The following is a 27,492-nucleotide window of genomic DNA, read 5'->3' on the forward strand; positions in this document are numbered from 1 at the left end:
TGCGCAGAATCAGTCAGTCGAGTGTCTGCACTGTGCATTTTAGTGTATGTGTTACCTAGTGTTTGAGGGTTTTGTGAATTTTTTATTTTTTGCAGGGTATCCTAGCCCCCTTGCCCTGAATAAGGGATAAAGCAGAAAGCAGTGCTGCAAGCTTCCCTAGCAGAATTGCTGTTTGGACTCTGTTGGAAAAAAGCAGAACTCTGACACAGTTTGATTTTGTGGGTTGGAGTCGTATTTGTTTAGCGGTTAAATGAGTGTTTTTTCATGCTTGATAAGAATGTGATTATACAGAGAGGACAAGATTATGATGTGTACAACTCTGGCTTTATTGACAAGTATCTAGATGTTAATCCCCAGTAGGAAAGGATAGGGAATTGCAGTTTTACCATATCCATTTGATTTATTTGCATTTTCAAATGAAGTTTATAAAGAAACTTTTTTCCTTATCAAGGCAAAAAGATCTGAAACATCCTAATAGAATTTTAATATACCCTTTCACTAAGACTTTTTTTAAAGTGGATGCTGGATTCACCTTCTGAAGCTTACAACTAAATGGCTTGGTGGATTGAAGAGGCATTCAGGTTATTTTTTGTTTTGAGGATTTTTTTTATTTTTTTTTTTTTACTCTGAGAAGCACAACCAGAGAGTCCACATGGCTGTGTGTGCCTTTTGAACAGGATAGGGAGAAAAGGATTATTTGATGAACATTTGTCTCAAAATAGTATGTATCTTCTACATAAGTGGCATGTTACTACTTTTTTCACAGTTGTATTGCAATCTGTCTGTTGCAACTGCTAAAGAAAGTGAGGAAAAATGGATTTCTTTTTAGTCTTTTACCTGTATCCATGTGAAGAGGCCTGCAGGCAAGCCTTTCTGATGGTGAAGTCTCTATGAAATGGCAAACTCCATACAGTTTGTTTAATGTTCATTCAGGAAAGGAGATTTTTATATGTCTATGGAGGGCAGTAGGATGGGAGACCTGTATTTAAATTCAGTCTTCTCTGTGCAACTGAGTATTGTGAAAAATATATAGGGATTGCTTTTCCTGCAGGTTAGCTCTAATAAATCTTCCAGTAAATTCAGGACTTTGCTTTTTTCAGAAAGGTTCTTCCCGTCTTTAGATGTTTAAGACACTGCATAAGGATTTTTGAATCTTCTTTCTCAGTGAGCTGAGAACTAGGACAGAGTTGATACTGCACCTGGAAAGTTTTTACAAAGAACTTATCATACATCTGTTTATCTGTTGGGCAATTAAATACTAGCAAGACTGTTTGAGACAAAGTTGAGATGGTGTGATGTAATTCAGGTAGCTGAAATGATGAAATGTATTAAGATGGTTGTTCTAAATTGGCAAGTAACCTTTTATAGCACAATATGAGGGTAAGTCATGGTATTTCCCTTATCTGTTACTCCTTTCTTCTTTCCCTTGCGAAGTTGAAATGTGTTTACTGCAAACAGAAGACTCTTCTTAATCTTATATGCTTTATTTTGTCCTGAATAGGAGGTATCACTTTGGGTACAAGTTGATTCACTGTTACTGAATGCATCTAAATGCATTTTGTGCGATCCTGTTGGTTTTGATTTACAGTAATGTTCTGGTAGAGTAAAACATTCATATGCAAAAATAAATTTTAATTCTTTTTCTCCTCCCCCCCCACACTGCAGCTCTGAACAGTCTGATGATGATGAACAGCCTGAAGATGAACTACCCCAGTTGGCATATGTAAATGGTGGGGATCAGCTGCCAGCTGTAAAGAGTGTAGAGGAAGACATAAGAGATGCAAAGCTGCAAACACTGAAGGAACTTTTTCCCCAAAGAACTGACCAAGAATTACTACAAGTAATAATATGCTGTTCTTTTTATTTTGATGACTATTTTGTAGGCAGTACTGCTGAGCCTCTGTCTTTATTAGAGGGTACAGCCTTAATTCTTATTAGCAAAAGGGTATATTAAAGTAATGTATTTTAGGGGAACTGCAGCTGTGTAATGTTTCCATATACACATGCTTACATACACAGAATAGATATACACACACACTCTTTATATATATGAAAATATATTAAAAAACCTTTAGATCAACTTGGCAATAGTGAATTCCAGTATATAGAAAATTTTTCTATTATTTCTTTCTGTTGTGATGTTTAATCTTAGTTATAGCTGTCTTGGTTGATAACTACTGATAACAGCTGTTGTTGGAGTGCAGCTAACTGATTAAATGCAGAATGAGTGAAATCATTGCCATCTTCTTCAGCAGATTAAACATTGCACCCTTGCATTTATAAAATTTAATACTCAAAGCCTTTAGTAGTTCCAGTGAGGCAAAAAGAGAGTAGATTTGAACTTACTGTAATTTATTCTGATTATGCTGACATGTGAACCTGAGTGTTGTGGTTTAACTCTAGCCACACAGCTGCTTGCTCACTCCTCCCTGCTCCCAGTGTGATGGGGACAAGAATCAAAAAGAAATAAAACTCATGGGTTGAGATTAATAACTAAAGTAAAATAGAATGTAATAATAACAATAATAAAATATAATAATTGTAATGAAAAAGAATGTAATAAAAAAGAGAGAGAAATAAAACCCAAGAAAAGACAAGCGATGCACAATGCAGTTGCTCACCACCCACTGACTGATGCCTGAGCAGCAATCTGCCCCTTCCAGCCAACTTCCCCCCAGTTTATATACTGAGCATGATGTTCTGTGGCATGGAATATCCCTTTGGCTAGTTCGGGTCAGCTGTCCTGGCCATGCTCCTTCCCAGCTTCTTGTGCACCTGCTTGCTGGCAGAGCATGGGAAACTGAAAAATCCTTAACTTGGGATAAGCACTGCGTAGCAACAACTAAAATATCAGTGTGTTATCAACCTTATTCTCACACTAAATCCAAAACACACTGTACCAGCTACTAAGAAGAAAATTAACTCTATCCCAGCCAAAACCAGGACACTGAGATACTCTTGGCCATTGTCCAATGTACAGTACAAATCAACAGTAACCTTATGATAACTTATTACAGTAAAATACACTTTTAGCAAGGTTACTTTTCAGTGCTGATATGTAAATAGGTTTCACTAGCTTTAGTGTTCAAAGCTAAATGTGTTTAAATTAATCTGTTAAGTTTCCTGATTGTTGAAATGTCACTAAAGTAATATAGAAATTTTACTGGTGCTCCTTGCTGGGTGTTTTTTTCCCAGTGGATCAAGCTTTATGTTTAGGCTCTCTATAGTAGGAAGAAAGAAGGGGTTGCAAATAGCAGTTTTGGAATTTTTTCCTGGATGTTGTAATGAAATTTACATTGTAGATGTTCAGAATGTATGAAGTTTCAGTTTTTGTCCATGAAGAATGTATTTAAACCAAAGAGTGATAACAGTTCATTGTAGCTTAGAAAGTAGCTAGAAATGACATGTGTGTCTGGCTGCTGTTTTGTGACTGCAGTGGTGTTTTTAACGACTCAGTGGTAGGTTGTGCTGATGGTATTTATTCTCAGAGTGCAAGATAGCTCCTGTATCAGTAGAACTTTGTAGTACATAGAGGGTGTGCAAATTTTTGTCCGCAGTTACATAGCCACAACATTTTTTGAAGAAAGATGGAGAATCTGGAACAGTCTGTCCTGACAAACGCTATGCAACTGATGAAGGCTGTTAAGGAAAAATCATGAGCCTTTTGAAAAGGAAATTGTGTGTTCCTATCAAAATTGTAAGATGCTGTTTACAAACATGGACAGATACTTGGGAATTGGGATTCCTCATAACTTCATTTTTTATGTTTTTTTTGTATTTGTAACCTTTAGGCCATTTGCTTCTGTTGCAGTTATCTCACTTGCAGAAAGTATTCTAAAAGTCTCAACATCCAATTAATTTGTAAAAATGATCTATTTTGAGATTGCATATAGATGGAGAAAGAACCTAGGACTGCAGGGAAGTATAGATAAACTTTGAGGCATGTTAGCAGTGTCATGAAATGTGCTTTCCAGAAATCGGCCAGTGTGACGTAACAGTATGCAGACGTTTTATGAGTTAAGAAATCAGTTTTTTGGATCATCTGCTTTTGTGATAGTAACATTGAATAGGTTTTGGAAAAAAGCTTTTAGGTAAACCTGCACAGCATGTTTGTGAAGTAGGAAAAAAGCGGCAATAAATGAGATTATATTAAAAAGGTTTTTGCAGTATGTTTTTTAAAGTGTTTCCAAATACAGCTTATGTGATCAGTCTAGCTAATTTGGTACCTGTTAATTTTGTTCTTGGATTTTATAATACATGTATTTTTGGGGTGTTTTTTAAAGTGTACTTCAATCACCCTGATCTATCATTATCCTCCATTGTTCAACTGGTTTAAATCTCACCACTTAGCAGTTGACTTTTTTTTGCAGTTGATAGAATCAGCACGCACAATGGATGAAGCAATAGCTGCTGGTTTGAAGTTCAATGACGAAGGTATGTTTAACAAGAAAAAAAACAACAACAAAAACTTTAGAAGCTGTAGCTAATTCAGTGAAGTAAACTTGGTTGGGAGGTATTTAAAAAGTGGCAAAGAATAGGCTAAAAGTTATACTATTGTTTGTTTATTGTAATAATACAAACCCGAAATTACATGCTTTGCAAGGGGAAAGATGAATAGAGGATGCGGACCAAAATCCAAAAATAGAACAAAAAAGGGAGTTTGTTCTGTGAAGCTCAGGATTGCTTTACGTGTGGGTCCTTAAGTGATTTCTGTTCTTGCTGGTGCCTTCTTTGCCCAGAAGTTGAGCCAAATAGTAACGAGTTAGCAATAGTAATTCTAAATGTTGTAGGTGGGAAATCAGGTGGTATGAAAAAAATATACCGGAGTATGTAGCCACTCATAACTAGATATTGTTTGTGTCAGGGTCCATCACAATTTTTCTTTTCAGGCTGACTTCAAGACTTGCTTGTAATTCTGAATAAGAACTATTATTCTTAAACCTTAGACAAATCCCCATGGTTCTCTAGTAAAACATCCCCCAAACCATGCCTTTGAGCCCTCAGAGCTTATTTAGGGTTTTTTGTTCTGCATCTGAATTTATATAGTCTCATGCTGTTATCAAAACAAACAAAAAAAACAAACCAAGAAACCCAATACATGATGTCGGAGTGTGTAGAAAGTGGTAAGCATGTAAAATGGTCATCATTCTTGGGCTTTGGGTTTGTTTCTTGACATCACTTAAGTCCAGGGCTAAATCTTTTCTCTTACATTAATCTTTTTGACTGATTTACTGGAGTTGGTGGGCAAAGAGTGGAAGGTTGGTATGAATATTAACATAATTATAAACAGCAGTCTCCATCTGTTTGCAGTTCAGTTGTCCATGGTTTTCCTGAGAGATTGTCATGGTTTGGATATGATGGAAAAAGCTATTTCTGATCACTCTCGATTATTTTAGTTGTTCTAAAAGGTTCATATGTCTTTTCATGCAGTATCCTATGTATTTGGAGGCAATATGTCTAGAAAGCTCATGTGCTGCGGGAGAACAGTTTTGCTCCCTTTCTAAAGTAGAAGATATTTTGCCCATTTGGTTCCCCCTGTTGTTTGTACTGTATTTTCATCTTCTGATTTTTATATGCAGCTTCAAAGATTTCTAACAATTATCAGAAAGCTTTAAAACATAGGGCTAATTTTAATGAAAGGTTGCTTTTGTGTTTTGTTTGTTGTTTCTTTTTTTACCCAACCAGACCAACTTTTTGAGATTATCACTGTGCATGATCAGATTCTATAGATGGGACTTCTTGGATGCTGGCAATAGAAAACTAAAGCTGGCATATTGTTGAGGGACATACTACTTCTGAGTGCTGCTGCTCCTGGAAAATCCCTTCCTGGAAGACTGTGATTACTTTTCAAGGGTTTTGATTAATATTAAACCAATTTAAGCTAATATATGTCCTTAAACTTTGTTGCAGTTCACAGTGTTTGAACTAAACCACTTTGATTTCTGGTATGTAGGCGCTGCCTTTTGGCCATTTTTGTGTTGATCTAAGAATGCTGTTTCACATCCTTTCAATATGAGCCCACAGAAAAATCTTCTTGGCAGCAAAATTCTCACTAATCACAGCTGTTGTATAAAATATTTAGTTAGGAGTAAGCATGCCTGAAAGTGATGGTATAAATCACCTCATTTTGGACACATTTTTAAAAAACGGAGACATTAATGAACATCTGCTTATCTATGTCAATTTATGATATGCTTTACTTGTTGTGAAGTGTTCACTGTGTGAGAGGTCAGGGACAAGATCCAGTTTTGTGAAGCATGGCTTTGCTAAAAAAGCGTGGCTGAGGTCCTCGAATTTTTCTATCCTTTCAAAATGACAAACTCGTAATTATAGTCTGAATTCAGTAGTTGTATATACCTTAACCAAGAAGGACTGTGAATGACTTTATACTTATAAGATTAGATGTGACACTCTGAAAATGTGTGTGAAAAAGATGTGAAGTTATATTAATACCTGCTGCTTGTGATTTGTTTCTGGTGTCGTTTTCCATACATCTTGAAAAACATGAAATCAGTGAGGGTGCTTCTGAGCTGAAGCCTCATGTAAACCTGTCTGATATTCACTGCTTTTTGAATGGGCAGAAATGACTGTTTCTTTTGTAGTGGTGGGGGAAGTCACAGTAATAAGTTGGGGTTTTTTTGTAGTGGTAGCAGCAAATAACAGTGGAAGTAATTACAGATGCCTCTTCAAATTTTGAAACCCTGGAGCTGCTTTTCTCATTGCTTGTTAATGATAAAATTTATAGAGAGGACAAGAATTCCTCGAAGTCCCAGTGGGCCCTGCCTCCGCTCCAAGGATGCTTCCCGTCTAGCAGTAGTAGAGTTTCTTCATCCCCTCAGCTGTATGCTTCCTTTAGCATAAGAAGGGATAATTAAGTGTACCTTGCAAAGTGAATGTCTTCTGCAAATGACAAAAAAAAAAAAAAAAAATCCCAACTTTCTGATGTGGTGGGTTTCAGAAGACCACAGGCTGATTTCTGGAGAGTTCTGTGTTGATAAGTTCCCGAGACCATGGTTATCCAGATCCTTTGCTACAGTCTAATTGCCTCTAAAATGGCTCATGCTCAGGCTTTCTTCAGAGACTATTGAGTGCTCAGCCCATGACTTCAAAGCAGGGAGATCTTTGAAATACTGTTATATGGAGCCTGTGTATTTTTTAGGGCAAAGAGGTTTGCAGGGTCACTGTTCGTATTACAAATTATCCATCCTGAGTGCAGTTTTAATTGAGCTTAAGCAGTAATAGCATGAGGCCCCTATGACTTCGAGAGCTTTACCCAACAGCGGCTCGACAGCCCTTAGCTTTGATATCAAGACAAACACATGTTACTCAGACTTAAGCTAGTAGCATGGCTTTTCCTGGTAATATTGTTTAAACGAGGTTCTTGGGCAGAAAGGTCAAGGTCTGAATGGTAAAGGAGAGCTGTCTCCCCTCCATTGGCACATTCTCTGGATGCTTTGAACTGTGCGTCTTGCATATATTTATACTGATATATATAAAAATACATAGACTTTGAAAAAAATCTTATCAGTGTTTTCTAGTATCTCTTGCCAAATCCTTCATGAAAGGAATTGCTGATGCTTTACTTTTCTGCCTTTGGGATGTTTTAATGATTTATTTTAAAAAAATATTTACATGTCACATCTCTGATGTCAGAGAGAGTGAATGAGTCTAGTAGAAAGTTTATTTGAAAATATTTCAATGCAAAATATCTTTTTGTGCAAAGATACGGCTACTTAATTTTCCACAACTAAAACTATTTTAATCATCTGGACAGTCTTTTGGATTTGAAAGTAAGCGTGCTTTTTGTGTGCGTGTGTCTGTGTGTGCTTGTTTCCTGGTCTCCTTTGGCAGTCTGGGACAGCAGGTTGGCCAGAGGTGCTAGTATCAGACATCAAAGCTCTGCAGGCAGTCATTCTTGGAAAAAAGATATAACTTGCAGTACTATTCCAGATCACGGACTAGAAACTTTTACAATAATTTGGTCTGGTAACAGTTGCCGCTTCAAGCAAAGCGAATGTGCAGAAATAGTGGTAATGTGCTCTTTCCTTCATGAGCTGTGCACGGTGGCAGTCAGAAAATGTGCCTGATGGCGCAGGTCTTAATGCTAAGTGATAATCTCTTGATAATCACCGGGGCCCAAAAACATTCAGAAAGTTCTGGCTTATATGGACTGTTTGTAAGTAATATGGTTATCGCTGATATTTAGTTATCACTGACTTAATATGCACAGTTTTCTTTCAGACATTTGGAATTAATGTTGAAAACTGTTTGGTGGTAACCTCTCTGGTGTGCACCTGAGCCAGAAATTAGTCATCAGCACTTCCAGATTGGCAGTGATGTACATATTCCAACTCATGATTGGGGTTCAGCCTTGATTAAATGCCAACTTTCCAAAAGCAATGTGCTTGAATAAAGACAGACAGATACATACCTTTCTGCAACTTTGGTGTAAAACACTTGGCAATTATAAATAAAGTAAAAAAAAAAAAAAAAGCTGTTTCAGTTATGTATGTGAGGTAATTGCTTGATTAATTGCCAAACTACTAAAGAAAACTCAGACATCAATAAACATATACTTTAAAGCAGCTGCTTTGCTTGAAGTTTCAATGTATCTGTGGACTATAATAGGAAGCTGTTATGGAGACTGGTAAACATCTTGTGCAGCTAATAAGTAGCTACTATAGCGTTGGTTGAATGATCCTACTGTTTTGGGGTGAACTTGATGAAAGTAATTCTTCTTTTCTGCCTCAATTCTTTTTAAAGCTGCCTCTCGTAAAAGGAAACTAAAAGGTTCTCCAACAAATTGCAAAACCAGAAATGAGCAAGTCACAAAAAAGCCAAAAGCTAATTACGTAAGTACTGTTTTTTTCTCTCTGTGCATTGTAAAATAAGTGGAATTAGCTGACTTGGCCAATGACAGTGGTGTCATGAAGTTGGTGTGCTTTATCAGAAAATCCAATCAAATTCAAATCTTGCCATCTGAATGAGGTTTTTCTACTTTCTTCTCCTTGGCAATTCTGAATGGAATTACCTGCTGTGTTCTTTAGCATTTGTGGATTTGTATCCCAATAGCCTGTTCGCTGCTTTTGTGAAGTAAGTAGTTGATGGCAGGTAGCAGTATGTGAGGCTGTGATACTACTCAGTTCTTGTGAACATCAGTGGGAGTTAAAGGCTACAGATCACCTTGCCTCATCAGGTCATTCCTTGTGTTTCCTCAAATAGATGAAGTTTAACATCTGTTGCTACTGTTCTGTGTTACAGATGTAATGTTGTTTATGTATATATTTGTGTTGTGGTTTACCCCCAGCCAGCAACTAAGCACCATGCAGCCACTTACTCCCTGCCCCTGCAGTGGGATGGGGGAGAGAATCAGGGAAAAAAAAAAAAAAAAGGTAAAGCTCATGGGTTGAGATACAAACAGTTTAATAGAACAGAAAGGAAGAAACTAATAATGATGATGATAATAATAATAAAGGGATTGGAATATACAAAACAAGTGATGCACAATGCACTCGCTCACCACTCGCTGACCAATGCCCAGTTAGGTCCCCAGCAGCGATACCCGTAGGCCGACTCCCCCTTTTATATGCTGGGCTTGACATCACACGGTATGGAATACCCCTTTTGCCAGTTTGGGTCAGCTGCCCTGGCTGTGTCCCCTCCCAACTTCTTGTGCCCCTCCAGCCTTCTTGCTGGCTGGGCACAAGAAGCTGAAAAATCCTTGACTTAGCCTAAACATTACTTGGCAACAACTGAAAGCATCAGTGTGTAATCAAGATTCTTCTCATACTGAATCCAAGACATAGCACTATACCAGCTACTAGAAAGAAAATTAACTCTATCCCAACTGAAACCAGGAAAATTTGAAACTATGACTTAGGGAAATCTTTAAAGGAATGAATTGGTTACATTTAAAGGAATGATTACTTTGATCTCTGCTAATAAATAGGATCTATGTAATTATCCTGGTACATTCAGGTTGGTATTTGGCAGATCTTATGCACAGTCCTACAGTGTTGTCATGAGGTCAGCTCCCAGGCATCCCAGTAGACATCCTTGAAAACCATTTAGGGTAGAGAAAGGGAATTCTATAGTAAATACTGGAGGCTGGATGGAGGATGGTGACTATCTCTGTTGAAATGTAACCAAAAATTGTCCTCAGAAAAACAATGAAGAAAATGCAGAGTTTTCCATGAAAGCAAAAATAATATTACTCGCATAGTCCTCTACTTGCTGGAGGACAGCTGTGAAATTTGTGAGGCAAGATTTGCCAGAGTTTGGGTTTTCTCTCTCATGAAACCCCTGGGTTAGGTTACAAGGGAGACTTTACTGAATTATTACCCAGCCAGACTAGCAAACAATGCTTTGCTGGACCTGTTTTCATGCAGCGGTTTGATTTCTGTGGTTAACAGTTCCATTACAGTTAAAAGGGGAAGAATTGGGAAAAATAAAGCAGAAACATGGGTTTTTAGAATTCGTACTAGAGAATCATAGTGAGAAAACTTGCAGGGTTTTCTCACTCTTCCTTTTTGTCTTGTTCCTAAGAATAGAACATACTTTGCCAGGTATTGTACGTACTGTAGCTGTACTCTTAATAATACCATAGGCTCGGTGAGGAAAGGAACTGTCCTCTGTTACTTGGAGTGCTTCTGGGTGATCTGGTTTGTGCTATTTCAGCAAATGGCATCATTCAGCAAAGTAAATATTGATCAAACCTGTTGGCATCTCTGCTGTAGATAAGTAGATCTGTAACCACTTTGCATTCAAAGCTGTGTGAAGGAAGTTGCATAATTCTTTGTGGTGAATACATAACAGAGCAGCTTGTGGCATGTGGAAGTTTTGGCACTTATTCATAAGAAACCTCCCTTTTTGCAGGCTGATAATAGCTGTTAGTGAAGCTATTGTTGATGAAAACTTTTGCCAGCTTTTGATGTGACTCCATGGTGCTGTGACACAGTATTTGTGGATTTTTTTTTTACCTGTAAATCTTCACATAAACACACCATTTGACATGTTTATGGTGGGTTAAATACTGCATGCTTGGTAATCTAACCTAAGTGACTGACTGTTAACCCTGCCATCTTCTGCCTTAAGTATCATGCAGAATCACTACTAACTTTTTGTTTTAAAGAAATACAAACTAGATAGTTCTAAATTACTTCTATTTTGGTATGTAACTTTGTACTGTGTATGCTTATCAAGTAAAGAATGCCAGTCTTTTATGACTGAAGACATTTTCTATGCTTATGAAAGTTTTGGTCTTATTTTGATCATTGGCTATGTATGAGGAATCGCTTCTGCAACTTGGATTTGTCTTAAGTGCTTTTGTCATTTAGAGTGGGTCTTTAAGGGTAAGCAATATTGATTAGGCTTGATTGTTTTGAATTGTTGGGGTTTTTTTCTGTTTCTATGCTTGTAATTTACATTAAAGCCTATATGTTTCTTCTTTTTTTTAACATAGCTGGATGAGTCAGAACCCCAAAGACAATGGGAGAGGCAGGAGATGCTTGTGAAGAAGCTGCAAAATACATTCCCTGGACTGGATAAGGAGGTGAGCTCATGTCTCCTGATGGTATATCAGGTTTTGACTTCTTAAGAGAATTGCAGCTGTTGATAGTCCAAATGAAACAGTCCTTACACCAGCAGCACTCTTGGAAAGAGCCCAGGGTAGGAAGGTCTTCTCTGTTGCTGCTTTTGGAATGTAATTTGCCCTGAACTCTGAGCAGTTGGATGTAATCAGGACTATATGGAACTTCTCATCCTACCTTTTTGGTCCTGTGACAAGCCTGGCATAGTCAAATTTGATGACCTATTATAAAAATGCATGGAAAAATCATCCCTCCCTCTCTCTCACATTTCTCCCCTGGACAACTAGATATGCTGTGCACTTTGTATTAGTTTAGTACCTGACGATACTCAGCAACTGGTCAGGGCATTTTAATATTGTGCTTTAAATTGTTGGAAGCAGAGCTTGTTTATGTGTGTTCTTACCCTTCTGAAAAGTGGAGTGCAGCTCTGCCTAAACTGAGTGTATAAGGGTAAATTGAAAGGTTTTTCTCCTTTGGATTTCCTTTATTTTAAATCATCTGATTTACAGGGGCTTTCTTTGCCATGTGCAATTAAGTGTTAGTGCCTTAACGTTATTATGCACAGAAATTTAGCTTTTGCTTATCTTACCACAGTACAAAATTTCTTATCTTTTACTAGGAACTGAGAGATGTGCTTCAGGAACATAACTGGGTGTTTCATGAAGCACTGGAGGCCCTGAGAGTATTTGCAGAAGATGATGAGGGTAACGACAGATTTAAAATCCATTTTATCCCAAGATAAACAGACTTGTGATACAAATATTTTCTAATGTCCAGCAATAACAGTCCTGACAGCACTATGCCTAGAAACTTGCACTGATACTTGAAAATAGTATTATGGGGAGGATAAAAGAAGGAAACTCAATTCTTCTGTATTTTGAAGTGTCATGATTTTTTTTATCTTGCTCTCTAAGTAGGGATAAATATCTTTGCTTGCTAACACAGATTTATATAAGAAGTTGTAAGTACCTGTAGGTATATCATAAAATATATTTTGAAATGTGTCAAAGCTGACACCTGCTCCCTTCCTGCTTGTTTAAGAATAAGTTTTGGTTTTTAACTGGGGTAATTTGTAAATCAGTAATTGCAAATAACTGCGTAGGTGACAAGTGACATATGCTATTTTATCTTTTTAAAATATATTCTAGGAGAGAAAAATACTAGAAATAGGCCTTAAATTGTGCAACCAATTTATAAATACCCGTGCATTAAATGTGGTAGGGAGGAAGAACCATGATTCCAGGTAAATCTGTGAGTTATAACTTAAACACTATTTAATGAGTTGATTATTTTTCAGTGTTACACAGCTGTCAGATATCTATATGTTTTGCTGTATCAGCTATTTAAGTATTCTTGGGATAGGATAGTATTCTTAACTGGATTCTTTACAAGTAGAGAAAGCTATCAGTATGCATGAGGTTGGGTCCTTGCCTGCTGCTGCTGCTTCTGAGAAAGCAGACATCAGGGTTGGAGTCAATCAGCAGCAAGCTGGGATTGGGCAGAAGAGAAAGCATTGGAAGTGCTTTCTTCCAAAGAAGGAAGAAAAACTCATACAAGTCACTTCTGAAAATTACTTGCTCACATTCTGTATAAATAACCTCTATCTTACTTTAAGACAGTAGGGTTATTTTTGTCCGAAATACCTCATTCTTCCAGTTTCTTTAACAAGTGCATGTTTTTGTTGTCCCACCTCTAATACTGTACTGAGATGCATTAAAATGGAAAAAGTATATAATTTTCATGGTGAAAGTAGGCTTGTGTTGTGAAATCAGCAGAATTAATATCTCTGCAGCCAGGTGGAGTGGGACCAGTATCTCATCCCAGCGATACATCAGAGTTCTTGCCTACCTGCTCTTACCTTGGAGCTTTTGCAGCTGACACATATTACATAGTGTTGATCATCTGTATTTGAAGATAGTTACTTAAAACCTTCTGCTATTTGAGCAGTATTCAAATTAGTATTGCTCATCTCATACTCACAGTTGGTACTATTTACATGTTTTAAACAGACTTGCATGGTGTTTGCTCCTCTCCTCTTTTTTTCTTAGTAACACCTGCTGTTGAGTCGTTGTGTATTAAATACTAAAATGGTGTTTTATATCTATATAGGTTTTATTTTGGAAGAGCAGTGGGTTTTAATTTGCACTTAACCAGTACGCGTTGACTTGTTGCCTTCTATATTGCATGCATAGGCATGGGATTTCCTCCCAAAAGTGAAGCTTCTGACTGGACTGAAGCCTCTGCCAAGAGCAGAAGTGATGAGAGTGAAGAGAAGCCAAAGCAGAAATCTACTGGGAAAGAGCAGAACGGCTTTCAGAAAAAGGACAAAGGCAAAAGGAGCATTTGGAGTACTAAAAGAGAAACAGAAGACTTGGAGGACGAGTCAGCTTCTGAAGATGGTGGTAGCTCCCTTGACGAGGACTACGGCAGCAGTGACGAAGTGATGGAGGATGGCTACAAAGTGAAAATCCTCAGCTTCCTGCAGGATGCTTCCCCGAGCGAACTGGCTTTGATTCCCCAGTGTTCTCAGAAAAAGGCTCAGAAGATAATAGCGCTCCGGCCCTTTAACAGCTGGGAGGCTCTGGTAGGTCTGCATTCTTATTTTCCTATCCCCAGCCTGCCTAGAGTCAAGGTGGCTTCAGCCTAGGGAGGCTTAGATGGGTGGCCTTACCCTGATTAGGCTAAAATGCTATGTTCCTCCTAAGCCAATAGCATTTCAAATAGTGTCATATGACCTGATTTTGAATGAATTAAGGGGTGATTTTCCTGAAAAACTCAAGCTGATTGGCTGACATTACTGTCACTCACTCTGTAGCATAGAAAGTTGGTTGATTTCACTGCAGAAGAAGAAATTAGAGCTTTCATTTGGGAAGGAGGTGTTTGCTAGCCTGTTCTGAGCTCTTGTAGCTGAAAACCCATGCAGGAGGCAAGAACGTGGCAGGACTTTTACTGCAGACACTTGAATAGCAGCAGCAGCTTCCAGGGTAGCTCCATGACTGAAGGTGCCAGCATGGATATTTTCAGTTTCATACAAGAAACAGTCGTGTGGGGTTTTTTTGGTTGATTTTTTTTTTCTTTAATCTACTGCAGCTTAGTTTCTAGCATGATTTTGCTATTTAAGTAATGCAGCCATTTTTTAGTGGCGCAAGCTGCTGTGTTTTTATTAATAAAAGGTAAAGCATCAGAAGGCTAAACCACAATCCACAGCAGAAGGGAAAATGATACCTCTTGGTAAGTAGAATATCTACTGTCATTGGGATGTTACTTTCAAATGTTTTCCATGGTTTGTTTGTTTGCCTTCACGTTTCATGCAGTTTCAGTTAACTGCACGACATCAGACCTGATAAGAGCAACATCCTGGTAAGAAATTTGAAGTGTATTGCGGCAGATTTTCTTGGTTTAATTTATTAGTGCTTTGGATTTTAAAGCAGTAATTGAGCGTAGGCCCTCTTACACAGTAATTGGTATGTTTTTTCATCAGTATGCGTTCTGAAACCTCCCCCACTGATGTATGCAAGATCTGCTTGTATTTTTTTTTCAGAGCAGAACAGAACTTCCTCAATATGGGTAAAACAATAACATTTATTATTTAGTGTGTGAAATTTTTACCACAAAACAGTAAGAGATACTAAACAGATTTTTAAGGAAAACAAAATGATCTTTGTACGTTGGTGTTGCAAGGGGGGGGAGATGAGGGGAGCATACTTTAAAAATACAGGGTGCAGGTATGCTGCAAAAGAAATCCGTTTTGCCCCAAGCCTTTGGCTTCTCATAGAACATCTGTCATACAGCTATTGCTTTCTAAACTTGTTGGATTTTGCCTGAGCTTAATTCTTTGCAGAAATATTTGCTACAGGGCTGTTCTCCTTTTCTCTGTGTGAAATATTTAACAGAAGAAAAGCTGCATGGGCCTGTTTGTGTTCAAAATTTGTCTTTCATAAAGATTGCTGCTGTCAGCAACCACATGTTTATGTAGTATTGTGAATACTTGCCCAGAGTAGTAGTTTGCAGCAGATCTTAGCAGATGTTTTGTAGCGGTGTGGATTTAATTGTTTCTAAAGATCCAGTAGCTCAGTGACCAAATATTTTTCCTACTAATTAATAAGCATGGTAGAATAATGGAGAGAGCTGATTCACTTTCAGCATTAAAGAAATTGGCTTAAAGTGTCTTTTTACTGTAATGGTATCTTTTGTAACACAATGTAAAGCACTAGAAGTTGTTACCACTTGCTCATTATTAGAATTGAGGAAGATCTTAAGGCTGTCAGCCTGAGATTAGGACTAAAGCCTACTTACTTGGAAATTGAACATCTTATTCCAGGAAAATGTAAATTAAATTTATTTTTTTTATTCTAGACAAGCTTTTTAAGTTGGACTAAGAATTTTTTTTCAGGTGGATTTAAATGAGCTTCAAGCTTGTGAAGTTATTAAGAATGCTTGAAAATACTTATTCCTTGGAGCAGATATTTAAGACAGATGTTTAGCTTGATCTGATAACACTTAAAACAGAAAAAAATTTAACAAACATGCTTCTCAAAAAAAAAAAAAAAAAAAATGGAAAGACCTGAAAAAATCCTTGCTTTTGAGGATTAATTCCCTTGGCAATTTAGAAATGCCCATACTGTAGATCAGCTACATTTTCCAGGAGGGTAGTTTTAGCCAGTTTTCAGTGCTGGAGATGACTAGCCAGGATTGCCTCCTCTCAAACACTAACTTGCATAAAGAGTGCTCAGGTATGTCCTTGAGGCTTTAGGTGTCTGTCTGCTTGTTCAGAGAAGTGATGCTTCTCTGTGCAAGGACCTGTGGCCTCTCCCGAATGTGTTGTGTGCGTAGGGAGAGTAGTAGGTCACAAAATAGATTGGGATGTGCGCTCTGAGGGAGCGTCTTTCTGAATACTCCTTGTATTCACAACTCAAAATTGCACGTTGCTTTCTGAGGGCAGAACGTTTGAAAGGGTGGTCCCAGGTGCCCGTGCTGTAGAAGCAAGCCCAAGCATGGAGCTGGGACACAAGAGGAGGTGTGGTGACCAAATGGGAGATGCCGGAGCAGAAGTGCATGAGGAGCAGCTCTCCCCTGCTGGGAATTGGGGATTGTAACACAAGGGGAGCAGATAGGGATGCAGGGGTGGGCAAACTAAAGGGCGATCAGCAGAAAGCAGGGCTGTGAGGGCTAGGAGAGGGAGGGAGGAGCACCAAGAACATGGCTGGCTGTGGAGGGCAAGGCGAAGACAAGGGTTCAGAGCAGACTGCAGGGCAGCGTGAAGAGGAAAGTTTACCTCCCTGTGTCTTGGTCTGATGTCACGTGTTAAGTAGCTTTTGTGCAAGGGGCCAGTGTTCAGCGATGTTTTCCTCTCATGGTGCAGGCCTGCTCTGTACCAGCGTCATGCTCTACACCTCCTCAGGACAGATGTGTTGGTAAACCGGCAGCTGTTAGAGATACCTCCCCTCCTGGTGGGTCCTTTCCTACATTGGCTTCCCACCTTCCTCTCTTGTTTGCTTCGGGGTCCTGGTGGCACCCCACTGGCACACATTATGGGGTGGCAGACAGCATGATTTCTTTCCTTGGTGGAAGCACTTCTGGGCACCCATCACCCTTCCTCCTCACCCTCACTCCTCTAAAAAACTCGTTGGCGCTTAATTAAGTTTTAACAGCGCTTTTTTTCCAGACTGTTGGAATTGGCCAGTGTTGGAAACGGCAGCTCTCAGCACAGTTTCCTCAGCAGACAGGCTGTAAACACGGTCATGTAACGCCGATACTTGCCTGTTCTGTGTGTGCCAAGGAACAAGGGCAGAGCCAAGACTGGCTCCAGAAGGAGCCCAGGTGAACTTTTGGGGTCTGGGGAGGTGTCCTGTTCCTTGGCCTGTTGTATGTGCCCAATGCAATTTCACACTGCCCCTGCTAGATGCAGGGGTACGAACTGGAGGGAGTTTAATACTATTTAGTTTCTTATTTTTAAGGTGTATTCCTGTTAACTGCTTGAATTTCCTTTTAGCATAGAAACATAGGTATCTGAGTTTTGCTGTATCCTCTCATGTCTCTCATTCGTGGTATTATTCTACCACAAAATAAACCCTCTCTTTTTACATTTAAAGACTTTATGTGAATTAAACAATGTCTATTGTTTTTAAAAATTACAAATTCTGAAGGAGTACATGCAAGTTAAACTGACGCAAAATATTGCATAGGAATTTTGACATAGCATATTTTTATCTTATCACTTTTAGGGGAATGGGAGAACTGATCAGTCAAAGATGGACTTACTTGTGCATCATATTTTGTATACTGCAGTAGCATATGAGCTAGGAGATACAAACTCAGGGGAGGGTAGCTTTGGCTTTTTTATCATCTCTCATTTTGGTTGGCTGCACATGTACAAGCTGCTACAAAAACCAAACTGGAAGAAAATCCAGAAGCACCGTGGACCCACGCAAATGCATCAGGGTAGAAATGGGAGCTGCTTAAGGTGGAACTGGAGTTTGTTGATGGAGATTGAGGCTGCCTTTCACCCTTAGGCAGTAAAGTGAAATCCTAAATCACCTTCAAGTGGTGTAAAGTAAGCCCGAGCAGAGCATGCTGGTGTGGCAGTTATACAGCATGGGCAGTGCTGCAGCCCAGGACTCTAGTGGACCTTTCTTCAAAGCATGCTGTGGAAGCTCAGAGGTTCAGTTGTCAGTGAAGGTCTCATGTTTTTGACCTCATATGAAAAAAAAAAAAAAAAATTAGCCTGGGAGCATGTCAGAGCTTCTAGTAAACCAAAGGCCACCTGAGGATCTGGTTTGTGTTTTGCACGACAGCATAACATCATGTGTTTCACATGTAAACCAGTGGCTAAAGTTTTTTCTTGTTGTAACTTGGAGATGAATGTTAATGTGTTGACATGAAACAATACAATTTCTCTTAATAACAGATGGCTTCATTCTCCATACCTTTATTTATAGATTACAGGATTTATATTCAAGCCAACCAAGCTTTATGCATCAAAACAAATGTTGAAATTTTTTAATTGCCTGTTAAAAATCATGTTCTTTATGTCTCTCTTTATTTCTTAAGAGGTGTCTATTTAGCAAACTTTTTTGCAAGTGTTGACAAGTGTGCCTTAGCCTGGTTTAAGCTATGAGTGTTGGTAAACTTTCTGGGATTTGTTTAAAATGGAACAAAACCACAAACAAACCAAACACCCCCAAAACTGTAACGGCAGTCTGTCAGTAGAGGGCATCACTCCATTATTTTTTTATTTCTGTTGGAGTCGAAGCATAGCCTGCTTGTACATTTCAGCTTAACAAAGCTTGCTTTTATTCTGCAGTGTGGCAATATTAATCAGTTACTTAACATGTAATAGCCGGATCATACAACCCCTCCTTTTTTTAAGGAAGGAATTCTAGAATACATGCCTGTAAAGTCTTGTGTTAAATTTTAACAGATCCCTGATTTAAAATTCAGAAAAATCTGTGGGAATTACTTCTGTTTTAACAAAAGAATGGCAAATCCAAAGGATCTTGTATTCTTCAATTCTTTAAATGCATTAATAAGAAAAGGAAGATGTCTGTTCTTTACTGTGAAATATATTTATGCATAAATATGCATGAAAATACTATAATTATAAATATGACCCCAGTTACTGCAGAAGTAATTTTATTAGAAGGTTTTACACTTTTTGTAGATGGCCCTACATGGAATCCAGGAGAAGCTGGTGGGCCTGAAGGGCCTGTTTTGATGCAATTTGAGGCTTCTTGGCTCTGAAATGGAGAATATCCATATTGTAGTAAAGATACAAAGTTTAGAGAAAGGAAATGTAAAGTAACTGGTGTGGTCTTGAGGAAGCAAGTGGTGGAAGTAAGGCTTCTGTGTCAAAATTAATAATGCTTTATAGTTTAAAAGGAAAAAATTAGGAAAATTTAAATTTTAATTAAAGACGTGTCACATGGTAAGTCTGTGGCTGGCACAAGGTTGTGAGAATGAGACTGGTGAGTAGCAACTCTCATTACAAAAAAGAGATCAAGAGCTCTTGGAGAAAGCATGTGTTCATGATTGATGTAGGAAGGATTGTGACATGGAGCCATTTAAAAAAAAATAAAAATAAAAATTGATGCTAGATTAGATGCATCTTCTAGCAAGCATGAGTGAAGCAACCTCTGCTCTAAGTAGTAGACTCAGAGTACAAAGCAGCAGAGGAAGTTAGCCTTGGTCAAGGTGGGAACACATGTTCTGGGAAGATGAGGACATGGTGGCAGAGCAGTTACAGCACTTAAAGATCTCTTCTCAGCCAAAATAGGAGGGAATATGCTATTGTGGGATAGGGAGCCACAGTGATACTGAATGTGGGCTGTCCACATGTCTCAGCTGCAAGCTTTTGACTCAAACACTGGTGTGCTCAGGAGTGGTGGAGAGGCCTTGTGTTAGTTTGTATTTACATTGAGATTCTGGTAGCTTGACTTGTCCTCTGCCAGCTTGTTTGCTATGATGTTTAGAAAATGCATTTGTGTGGTTTATCTTGTTTGTCCCTCTGTAAAATGAGGGCAATACTGACATGAAACACACACATGCTGGAGAAGAACATGCATAGCCTGGAGAAGTGAAGGCTCCAGGAAGACCTTATAGCAGCCTTCCAGTACCTAAAGGGGACCTTCAGGAAAGCTGGGGAGGGGCTTTTTACAAGGGCATGTAGTGATAGGACAAGGGGTTAATGGCTTTAAACTGAAAGAGGTAGATTTAGATTAGATATAAGGAAGAAGGTCTTCACTATGAGGGTGGTGAGGCACTGGAACAGGTTGCCCAGAGAAGTTGTGGATGCCCCATCCCTGGAAGTGTTCCAGGCCAGGTTGGATGGGGCTTTGAGCAACCTGGCCTAGTGGAAGGTGTCCCTGCCTATGGCGGCAGGGGTTGGAACTAGATGATCTTTAAGGTCCCTTCCAACCCAAACCATTCTATGATTGTATGCAAAAAAATGGAGAAACTAAATGGTGCTAAAACCTTGTCAGGATGATGGTACTGCCCATGAAAATGTGTCAGCAAGTGCTAATGACCTGGTAGATTTGTCTAAGTTTGTGTTTTGTAGATTTCACAGGAGGTCAGGTTCATTGCAAGAAAAAAGACTTTAGGTAAATCTTAGCTTAGTGAAGAAATTCTCCTCCAACACTGAAATGTGAAGAACTGAAAAGAATGAACCAATTCTTGTTGATCTTTTGGGCCTGTCAGTACTTGGTGATCACAAAAAACCTGACATGGTTTTGGGAAACTTCTTAGCCATTAAATCTTTTTTTTTTTTTTTTCTGTCTGCCTAAATCTGGTTTGAATGTGCCATTTGTGGTACAGTTAGAACTGGAACTGAGTAGTGCTGAGCTCCGGACAGATTCATAACAAAACCTTAATAGCCTTCTTCATAGGTTGGTTTGTTTTGATGCCTACATTGTGCTTACATGTTACACCTTTAGTATCTAATAGGGATTGCTTAAAAGGAAATCTAGTGATAATTGGTACTTTTTTTTTTTTCCTTCCTTTTGTGGTTTTGCTCTGTTAGTGAGCCTGGCCTTCAAAGCTTTCTTTGTGCTGTACATTGCCTCTCCTTGAGGATTTTAAGAGTTTAAAGCTCCTGTATTTTACATTAGAAACTCTTCAGAGAAATTGTTTCTTTTATTTTAAGGTATGTTTTACAGTGTGAGGAGCTGTAAGGCTGACCTTCCATGTGGATTCACAAAGTTTTGCACTGGGCCAAGCGTGTAAGGAATATTTGAAGTTTTGAGAGGAGATTGGGATGCTGTTGCTGTCTGCTACTTGAAATACTTGCTGCCTGCGGCAGCTGTGGATTTTCACCATAGCACCTTTGCTGCTATTACCACTGTTCATAGTTGGGTTTTTTTATTATTATTGTTTTGCAGTTTACAAAAATGACTAAGACTACTGGTTTGTCAGAAGACATAGTGTGGAACTGCAAGATACTGCTGAAGGAGAGGGACGTGGTTCTAAAGCTCATGAATAAATGTGAAGACATTTCAAATAAACTGACAAAACAAGTAACCAGGATTACTGAAGATGGAGGATGTGGATGGAACATAGAGCAACCCTCCATTCTGAATCAGAGGTATCTTTCCATTTTTTATACGTACAAGGGTTTCAGATAATAAGGTATACTTGAATACTGGGATTTTCAAAACTGCAATCTCTGAAAGTAGAGTTGCAAATGTTTGACACTTACCAGCTCTCAGTGAGCTTGGTAGCAATGTGCAATACTTGAGGGAATACAATAAATGTTTTTAAGTGTATCAGGAAAGTTGGTGAGGAGGAGAAGAACATAAAACCAAAAAGATATAACAGTGCTCAATACCTTGTTTTACTTCTTGCAGTTTTTGATGAATGTAGAAGCCAACCTTGAGTGATGGGATCATGAGTTGTCAACTTGTTTCCAACAAAAGGCCAAACAAAACTGTTTCTGTAATGGGGGGACCTTTTATTTCAAAGAGGCCAAATTGAAATGAACCTGAGCAAACTTGTAAAGTTTATCAGCTGGACTGAAGGCCTTGGTTAGGAAGTTCAGATGTACAAAATGATCTAGAACTCTGTATCCAGTGGGAGGGGCACCGGGGATCTGTTGGGGGGAAGGACTAATGTCAGAGAGGTAAATTGGCAAGGATCTCCAAACGGATATTGGGAATAAAGAGAGAGCTTAGGAGGAATGGAAATGGGTATGGTAGGGGGCATTATCTTAAGGGTTAGGAAGCAGAAGGGTGGGTGAAGTGGGAATGGCCAGAGTAGCAACCTGGATTAGACTTGGAGGCTGTTAGTGGTAAATAGCAAAAGGATTTTTCAGCTATGTCAAAATAAAACCTGAGAAGAAGAGGGAACTGTTTGGAGGGAGCCTACCGGTGATGTTTCTTCTTTGGCAAAAAATGCTGAACTGGGTGACTTGCTGTTGAGTGTGTTTTGTGGCTTGTGTGTGTTTAGTTTTTTTGTTTGGTGCCGACACCACTAAAGGGCACTTAATTTTTTGCATATTTTAAAAATGAGCAGTTGTTGAGCTGCTTTTAACTGGTTGTAGACCACTTATTTGAGAAGAAAGTTATTTATTGTAATGTTCATTTTGATGATTTAAGATGTATGAAAATTCAGATAAACTACTTACAAAGTTCAGAAATGCTCTTTGGTATTCAGGTGACTGATTAAATAAAGTTTGTGTTTTTCACTACACGAGGAGATCTGAAGTACATTAAAATATAGGCAATGTTAAACTTACCATTCTGTGATTAACGTAAGTGTAAAGTTATGTTTCGTGGAGAAACAAATAAAAGATGGTTACACGTTAAGCTTGATTTCTTAACAGTTTGGAACTCAAGCCATATCAGAAGATTGGTTTGAATTGGTTAGCACTGCTGCATAAACATGGATTGAATGGCATATTGGCTGATGAAATGGTAAGTGTGAAACTGATCATCTAAGAATCGTTAAAAGTTTTGCAAAAATGACTTTGTTATATTCTTTCATTTCCTAGAAATGCCAAGCAGAAGATAAGTAATTTGTTTTAGCTTGTATAACTTAAATTGCAAACAGTTTCTCCAAATGTTTAGAAGCTGCTGAGCTCTTACTTTTAATTTGAAAGTCAAAGGTAGCCTAAGATTCATGGACACTGATAATTACAAGTCATGTCGTATCTTCTGATGCAAAGGAAGCAGTTTCTCCCATAACAGGTTATCCTCAAACCATTCATTTTAATAGCTCCTTGCACATAAATATAACTTGTTCTGCTTGTCCAGCATTTAGCTGCAGTGAGCCCCTATCTTCTACTTTTCTCCATTAGTTTCAAAACAGGTAGTTAACAATACAGAAAAAAACTAAGTGCGTAAAACCTTTTCTGCTTCTCCAGTGTTTCAGCCATCTCTTGTCATTACACTCCCCGTAAGTTTTGAAATAAGAGCTTAGGGGTTTGAGGTTTTGTTTGGTGCTGACACCACCAGTAATTGTACAACAGAACAAACAGTGATGCAGCTGCCAAATGCTAAATTTGTTGTCAGTTGCTTTTAATCCTGGCTGCTGTTCATCTTGTGAGGAACCATGAATGAATGGATGGGTTTGCTTCGCTAAGACTCAGGCAGTGTTTCTCAACTTCCATATGTTTTGTATTTTTAAGAACTACCTTGTGTGAATATTTTGTGGTAGGTAAGATAAATTTTTAAATCCATGATGCAGAAGACAAGAAAGTGAGTATTGGTGTATACATAGGCTTATCTTAAAGAAATCTGATTTCCATATTAAATTCCACTTCAGAAATAGCTGGAATATTCTTTGTACAACTGGCTCAAATGGACAGAAACAATTAGCTTCCAAGTAATAATTTGTCTGCAGCACTGTTTCAGGAAAGCAAATTTTTGAAGAAGATTTGAGGGATGAACTTGAACTAAAATGAAAAGCTTCATAAATGGAACAGATGAATTCCTGATGCTCAAATGTTGAGCTGAAAAGATAATTAAGTTTGACTGTGACTGTACTTAAGAAGGAATTGTCTTCTGTAAAACAATGTGGTTAAAGAGAACAATTTTTCTATGCAGATTTGTAGTCTTTAGTTAACATTGACTATGCTGTAATTGTCTTATGAGTAAAAAACACTATTATGTTCTACAGATTGTAAATTTTGTTTAAATGGTTTTGTTTTCTCTTAGGGCTTAGGAAAAACAATTCAAGCTATTGCATTTCTAGCTTATCTCTACCAAGAGGGCAATAGGGGTCCCCATTTGATAGTTGTGCCAGCTTCAACATTAGGTAAGTTACAAGCTTCAAAATTATTTGTTTGTTCAAAACAAACAAACAAACAAATCATGGACGGACTGTGAAACAAAGATAATTTTGTGAAAGAAAACTTAATTTTCTTATGGTGATATTCAACTCCTTAAGTAATTTGAATTGGAATGCAAACCATACTGAAGGCAGGCTTGTTCTGAATTATTTAGACCTAACGTGGAATTTTTTTTTATATGTTCTGTATGCTTCACAAAAAATAAAGCTGCTTGTTACAATTTGAACTTGTTTAGCAAAGTAGTCTTTTTACTTACTGAATATTGGCTGAAATTCCTAGTCTTCAGGCTATGCTTAGGATTAGGTATCATGGCATTTGAGACATTCAATGTCTTTTTTCCTCTTTGCTGCATAGAATCTGTCAAAGCAGATCAAAATCCTAAAATCATGAGGTTGACTTTTAGTTGGGTATTTTAGTTGTTTAATGACCTCAGTCAAAAGCAGGAAGAATATGGTGGAATAAAATATGTCAGCAAAGCCAATGAGTTTGAGCAGAAACTAGTTCTCTGTGGAGTTAACTTTGGTTTTGTTGACTGATTATAGAAAGGAGAAAGTAACAAGTTTAATTTAGAAAGAAAACATTGCTTTTAATATAAAATACTTATTTGGGCTTCAAAAATTTCTCTTAACGCATCAGAAAAGCTTCTGGTTGTTCAACATAAATTGCTGTTTTCAGTGTGCTTTTAAAATCCACTAGAAGCCATTTTTTTTTAAAATAACTCTTAAAAATGCGTGTTCCTTAAAACCTGAGGTGTAAATAAAGGTGCTTTTGTGAGGTGAATCGTAGAGGCTCATGAATTGCAGTGGCAGGTTGGCCCAAGCCATCCAGCACAGGAATGCCTGGGAAGCGCGGTCTATCTGCAGCTTTCCTGTCACTTTTCTGGAGGTGTCTCCTCAGCTCTGATCTGGGTCCTGCCTGAGTCACGTGGAATTTACCAGAGACCCCCCTTCTGCTGTGGTTTGGGGTCAGCATTTGTTGACTGTCAAGCAGTTTCCCCTTGGGCATGGTAACCTTGCTGGTGGCTGCTCTGCTGGCTGTACACCTGGAGCTGGGTGGAGTTGTCAGACTTTCTTGCCTACTCCCAGAGGCACTGTCTCTCCTGAATGAAACACTTCTGGATGCAAGTACTGAAAAATGAAGTGATGTGCTTTCTGAGGATTTAGCCATCTAGGGAAGAAACTGGTCTGAAAAGTTAAGCATGGTATTATTTTTTCGTGGTGGTTACAGACTGTTTCTGTAGGAGTTTAAAGTGCAAGCTGGTTAAGCAAGAGTGAGTTACAGTGTGGCCATGGGTTGTTTAATTTTCCTAAATATTATTCTTGACCTTCAGGGGAATTTAAAGGGATTTGCTTTCAAATCAGATGTTTGGTTTAATGTTGAGGTGTGTCTTGAAGTCACATAAGACATAACAAAGGATAAATGACTTGGGTTTTATTTTAATGATGTCTTACAGATAACTGGATAAGGGAAGTTCATCTGTGGTGTCCTGAACTGAACGTCCTTTTTTACTATGGTGAGGAATCTAATTTACGAATTAATCTAATAATACAGTTGCTTGCATGGTTAGCCTAAGTAAAGATGAATTGCTTATGGAAGCATTGTTTTAAGACAGTGGTTTAAATACACATATTTATTGAATGTATTTGTGTACTGTCTTAATTTTTGTATGCATATAAATATATGTAATCGTACTCATTTTATGTTTTGTCCTTTTGTAGGATCCCAAGAAGACAGGAAACATCTCAGGGTGGACATTAATAATAAAGTTGTCGATTTCAATGTGATTGTAACTACGTAAGTACAGTAATTGCGTAACAAGTGAGATTTAGTTAGCTGCTACTGACCTCTTGTGGTAAAACAAAACAAACTATGTTTGAAGTTTGGTGAGATGGGAAGGGAACTTACTTTTGTTTTCAAGTAATGGTTAACTAAAGTTTTATTAATGTGTAACAGATACTATGTTATAGATGCTTTAGATATTATCTATTAATTACATAATACATGCTAATAGATACATATTACTTTGTAATAGGTTTGCGCAGTATTTTGGAAAGTGTTACTGAGAGCACTGGCTCATCAAGTCAACTGTAATTATTTGCCAGTAGTAAACTGTGTTATGGTTGGTTACTTCTAGGCAGTTTTACTTACTGGCCCTCATGTATTCTCTCCATAACTCTTAACAATTTTAGAGAATTTAATTTGAATGTGATAACAGTATGTTTATGTTAAATTTGCATTTAATGTGTCTTTTATGATATCTTTCTGTGACAGATACAACTGTGCAATTAGCAGCTCAGATGATCGAGGACTGTTTCGCAGGTTGAAGCTTAACTATGCAATTTTTGATGAAGGTCATATGCTTAAGAACATGAGCTCTGTACGCTACCAGCACCTTATGACAATTAATGTAAGAGGCTTAGTTATTGTTGGGTTAGAGGGGACAACTCCTCTTTTTTCTGTTTTGTAGTTATGGGCTGGCAAAAAATGGAGTATTAACTGTAAAGTTCATATACACATAGTGGTCCAGAAACTACAGTATGTGAGTAGTTATAAGTGTTGATGTGGTCTTAGGAGTGGATCCTGCATTGTGAACTCGTTCAGGGATACAAGCTCCCAAAGAAATGTAATAAATTTCCTATAGCATCATTACAATGACAGTAGTGGTTCAGTTTCAGTGTTAAGCAAATTTCCAGTTTTATCCCACAATAGTAAAGATTGTAAAAATGCTATTCTGATGACTTGCACTGAAACATTGTAGTATTTAAGGACCTACTCTGATAAGACAGCACAAGAAAAGCTAGCTTTAAAATTATTTTTTCTTGTAGCTTGCAGCTTGAGTCAGCAGCATTTTGAAAACTAGAGAATTTGAGTACAGCTCTTTCTCTGATTATTGTGATTTAGCACTGTAGTATTTGTACTTGGCACTTATGACGACTTTTTCAAGATCATATTTTCATGAAAAGCCTTTTTAAGAAGCTGATCTTTAACCAATTAAACTATGGCTTGTACTTGCAATTCAAAAGTTGTGTGTAAGTACTGTATGACATTAGAAAAGATATGATATAGGAGCAACAATTAGCACATTAACTTAAAACAAACAAACCAAACCAACCAAACAAGAAA

The 27,492-nt window shown here is 38.1% G+C and overlaps 1 protein-coding gene across 1 annotated transcript in view; it reads left to right on the top strand.

The window, feature by feature from the left end:
• Positions 1-27,492, top strand: part of SMARCAD1 (SWI/SNF-related, matrix-associated actin-dependent regulator of chromatin, subfamily a, containing DEAD/H box 1) — a 47,291-nt gene that overhangs the window by 11,935 nt on the left and 7,864 nt on the right. Inside the window, exons 3-14 of the mRNA XM_010586164.1 lie at positions 1,666-1,840; positions 4,371-4,434; positions 8,764-8,852; positions 11,462-11,551; positions 12,208-12,292; positions 13,781-14,172; positions 21,464-21,666; positions 22,903-22,993; positions 24,236-24,335; positions 25,823-25,882; positions 26,088-26,163; positions 26,641-26,776. Of these exons, the coding sequence (XP_010584466.1) occupies positions 1,666-1,840; positions 4,371-4,434; positions 8,764-8,852; positions 11,462-11,551; positions 12,208-12,292; positions 13,781-14,172; positions 21,464-21,666; positions 22,903-22,993; positions 24,236-24,335; positions 25,823-25,882; positions 26,088-26,163; positions 26,641-26,776 (1,561 nt within the window). The remainder of the gene's footprint in view (positions 1-1,665; positions 1,841-4,370; positions 4,435-8,763; positions 8,853-11,461; positions 11,552-12,207; positions 12,293-13,780; positions 14,173-21,463; positions 21,667-22,902; positions 22,994-24,235; positions 24,336-25,822; positions 25,883-26,087; positions 26,164-26,640; positions 26,777-27,492) is intronic.

This window comes from Haliaeetus leucocephalus, unplaced genomic scaffold (genome assembly GCF_000737465.1).
Source record: "Haliaeetus leucocephalus isolate CR32 unplaced genomic scaffold, Haliaeetus_leucocephalus-4.0 Scaffold140, whole genome shotgun sequence".
Lineage (NCBI taxonomy): Eukaryota > Metazoa > Chordata > Aves > Accipitriformes > Accipitridae > Haliaeetus > Haliaeetus leucocephalus.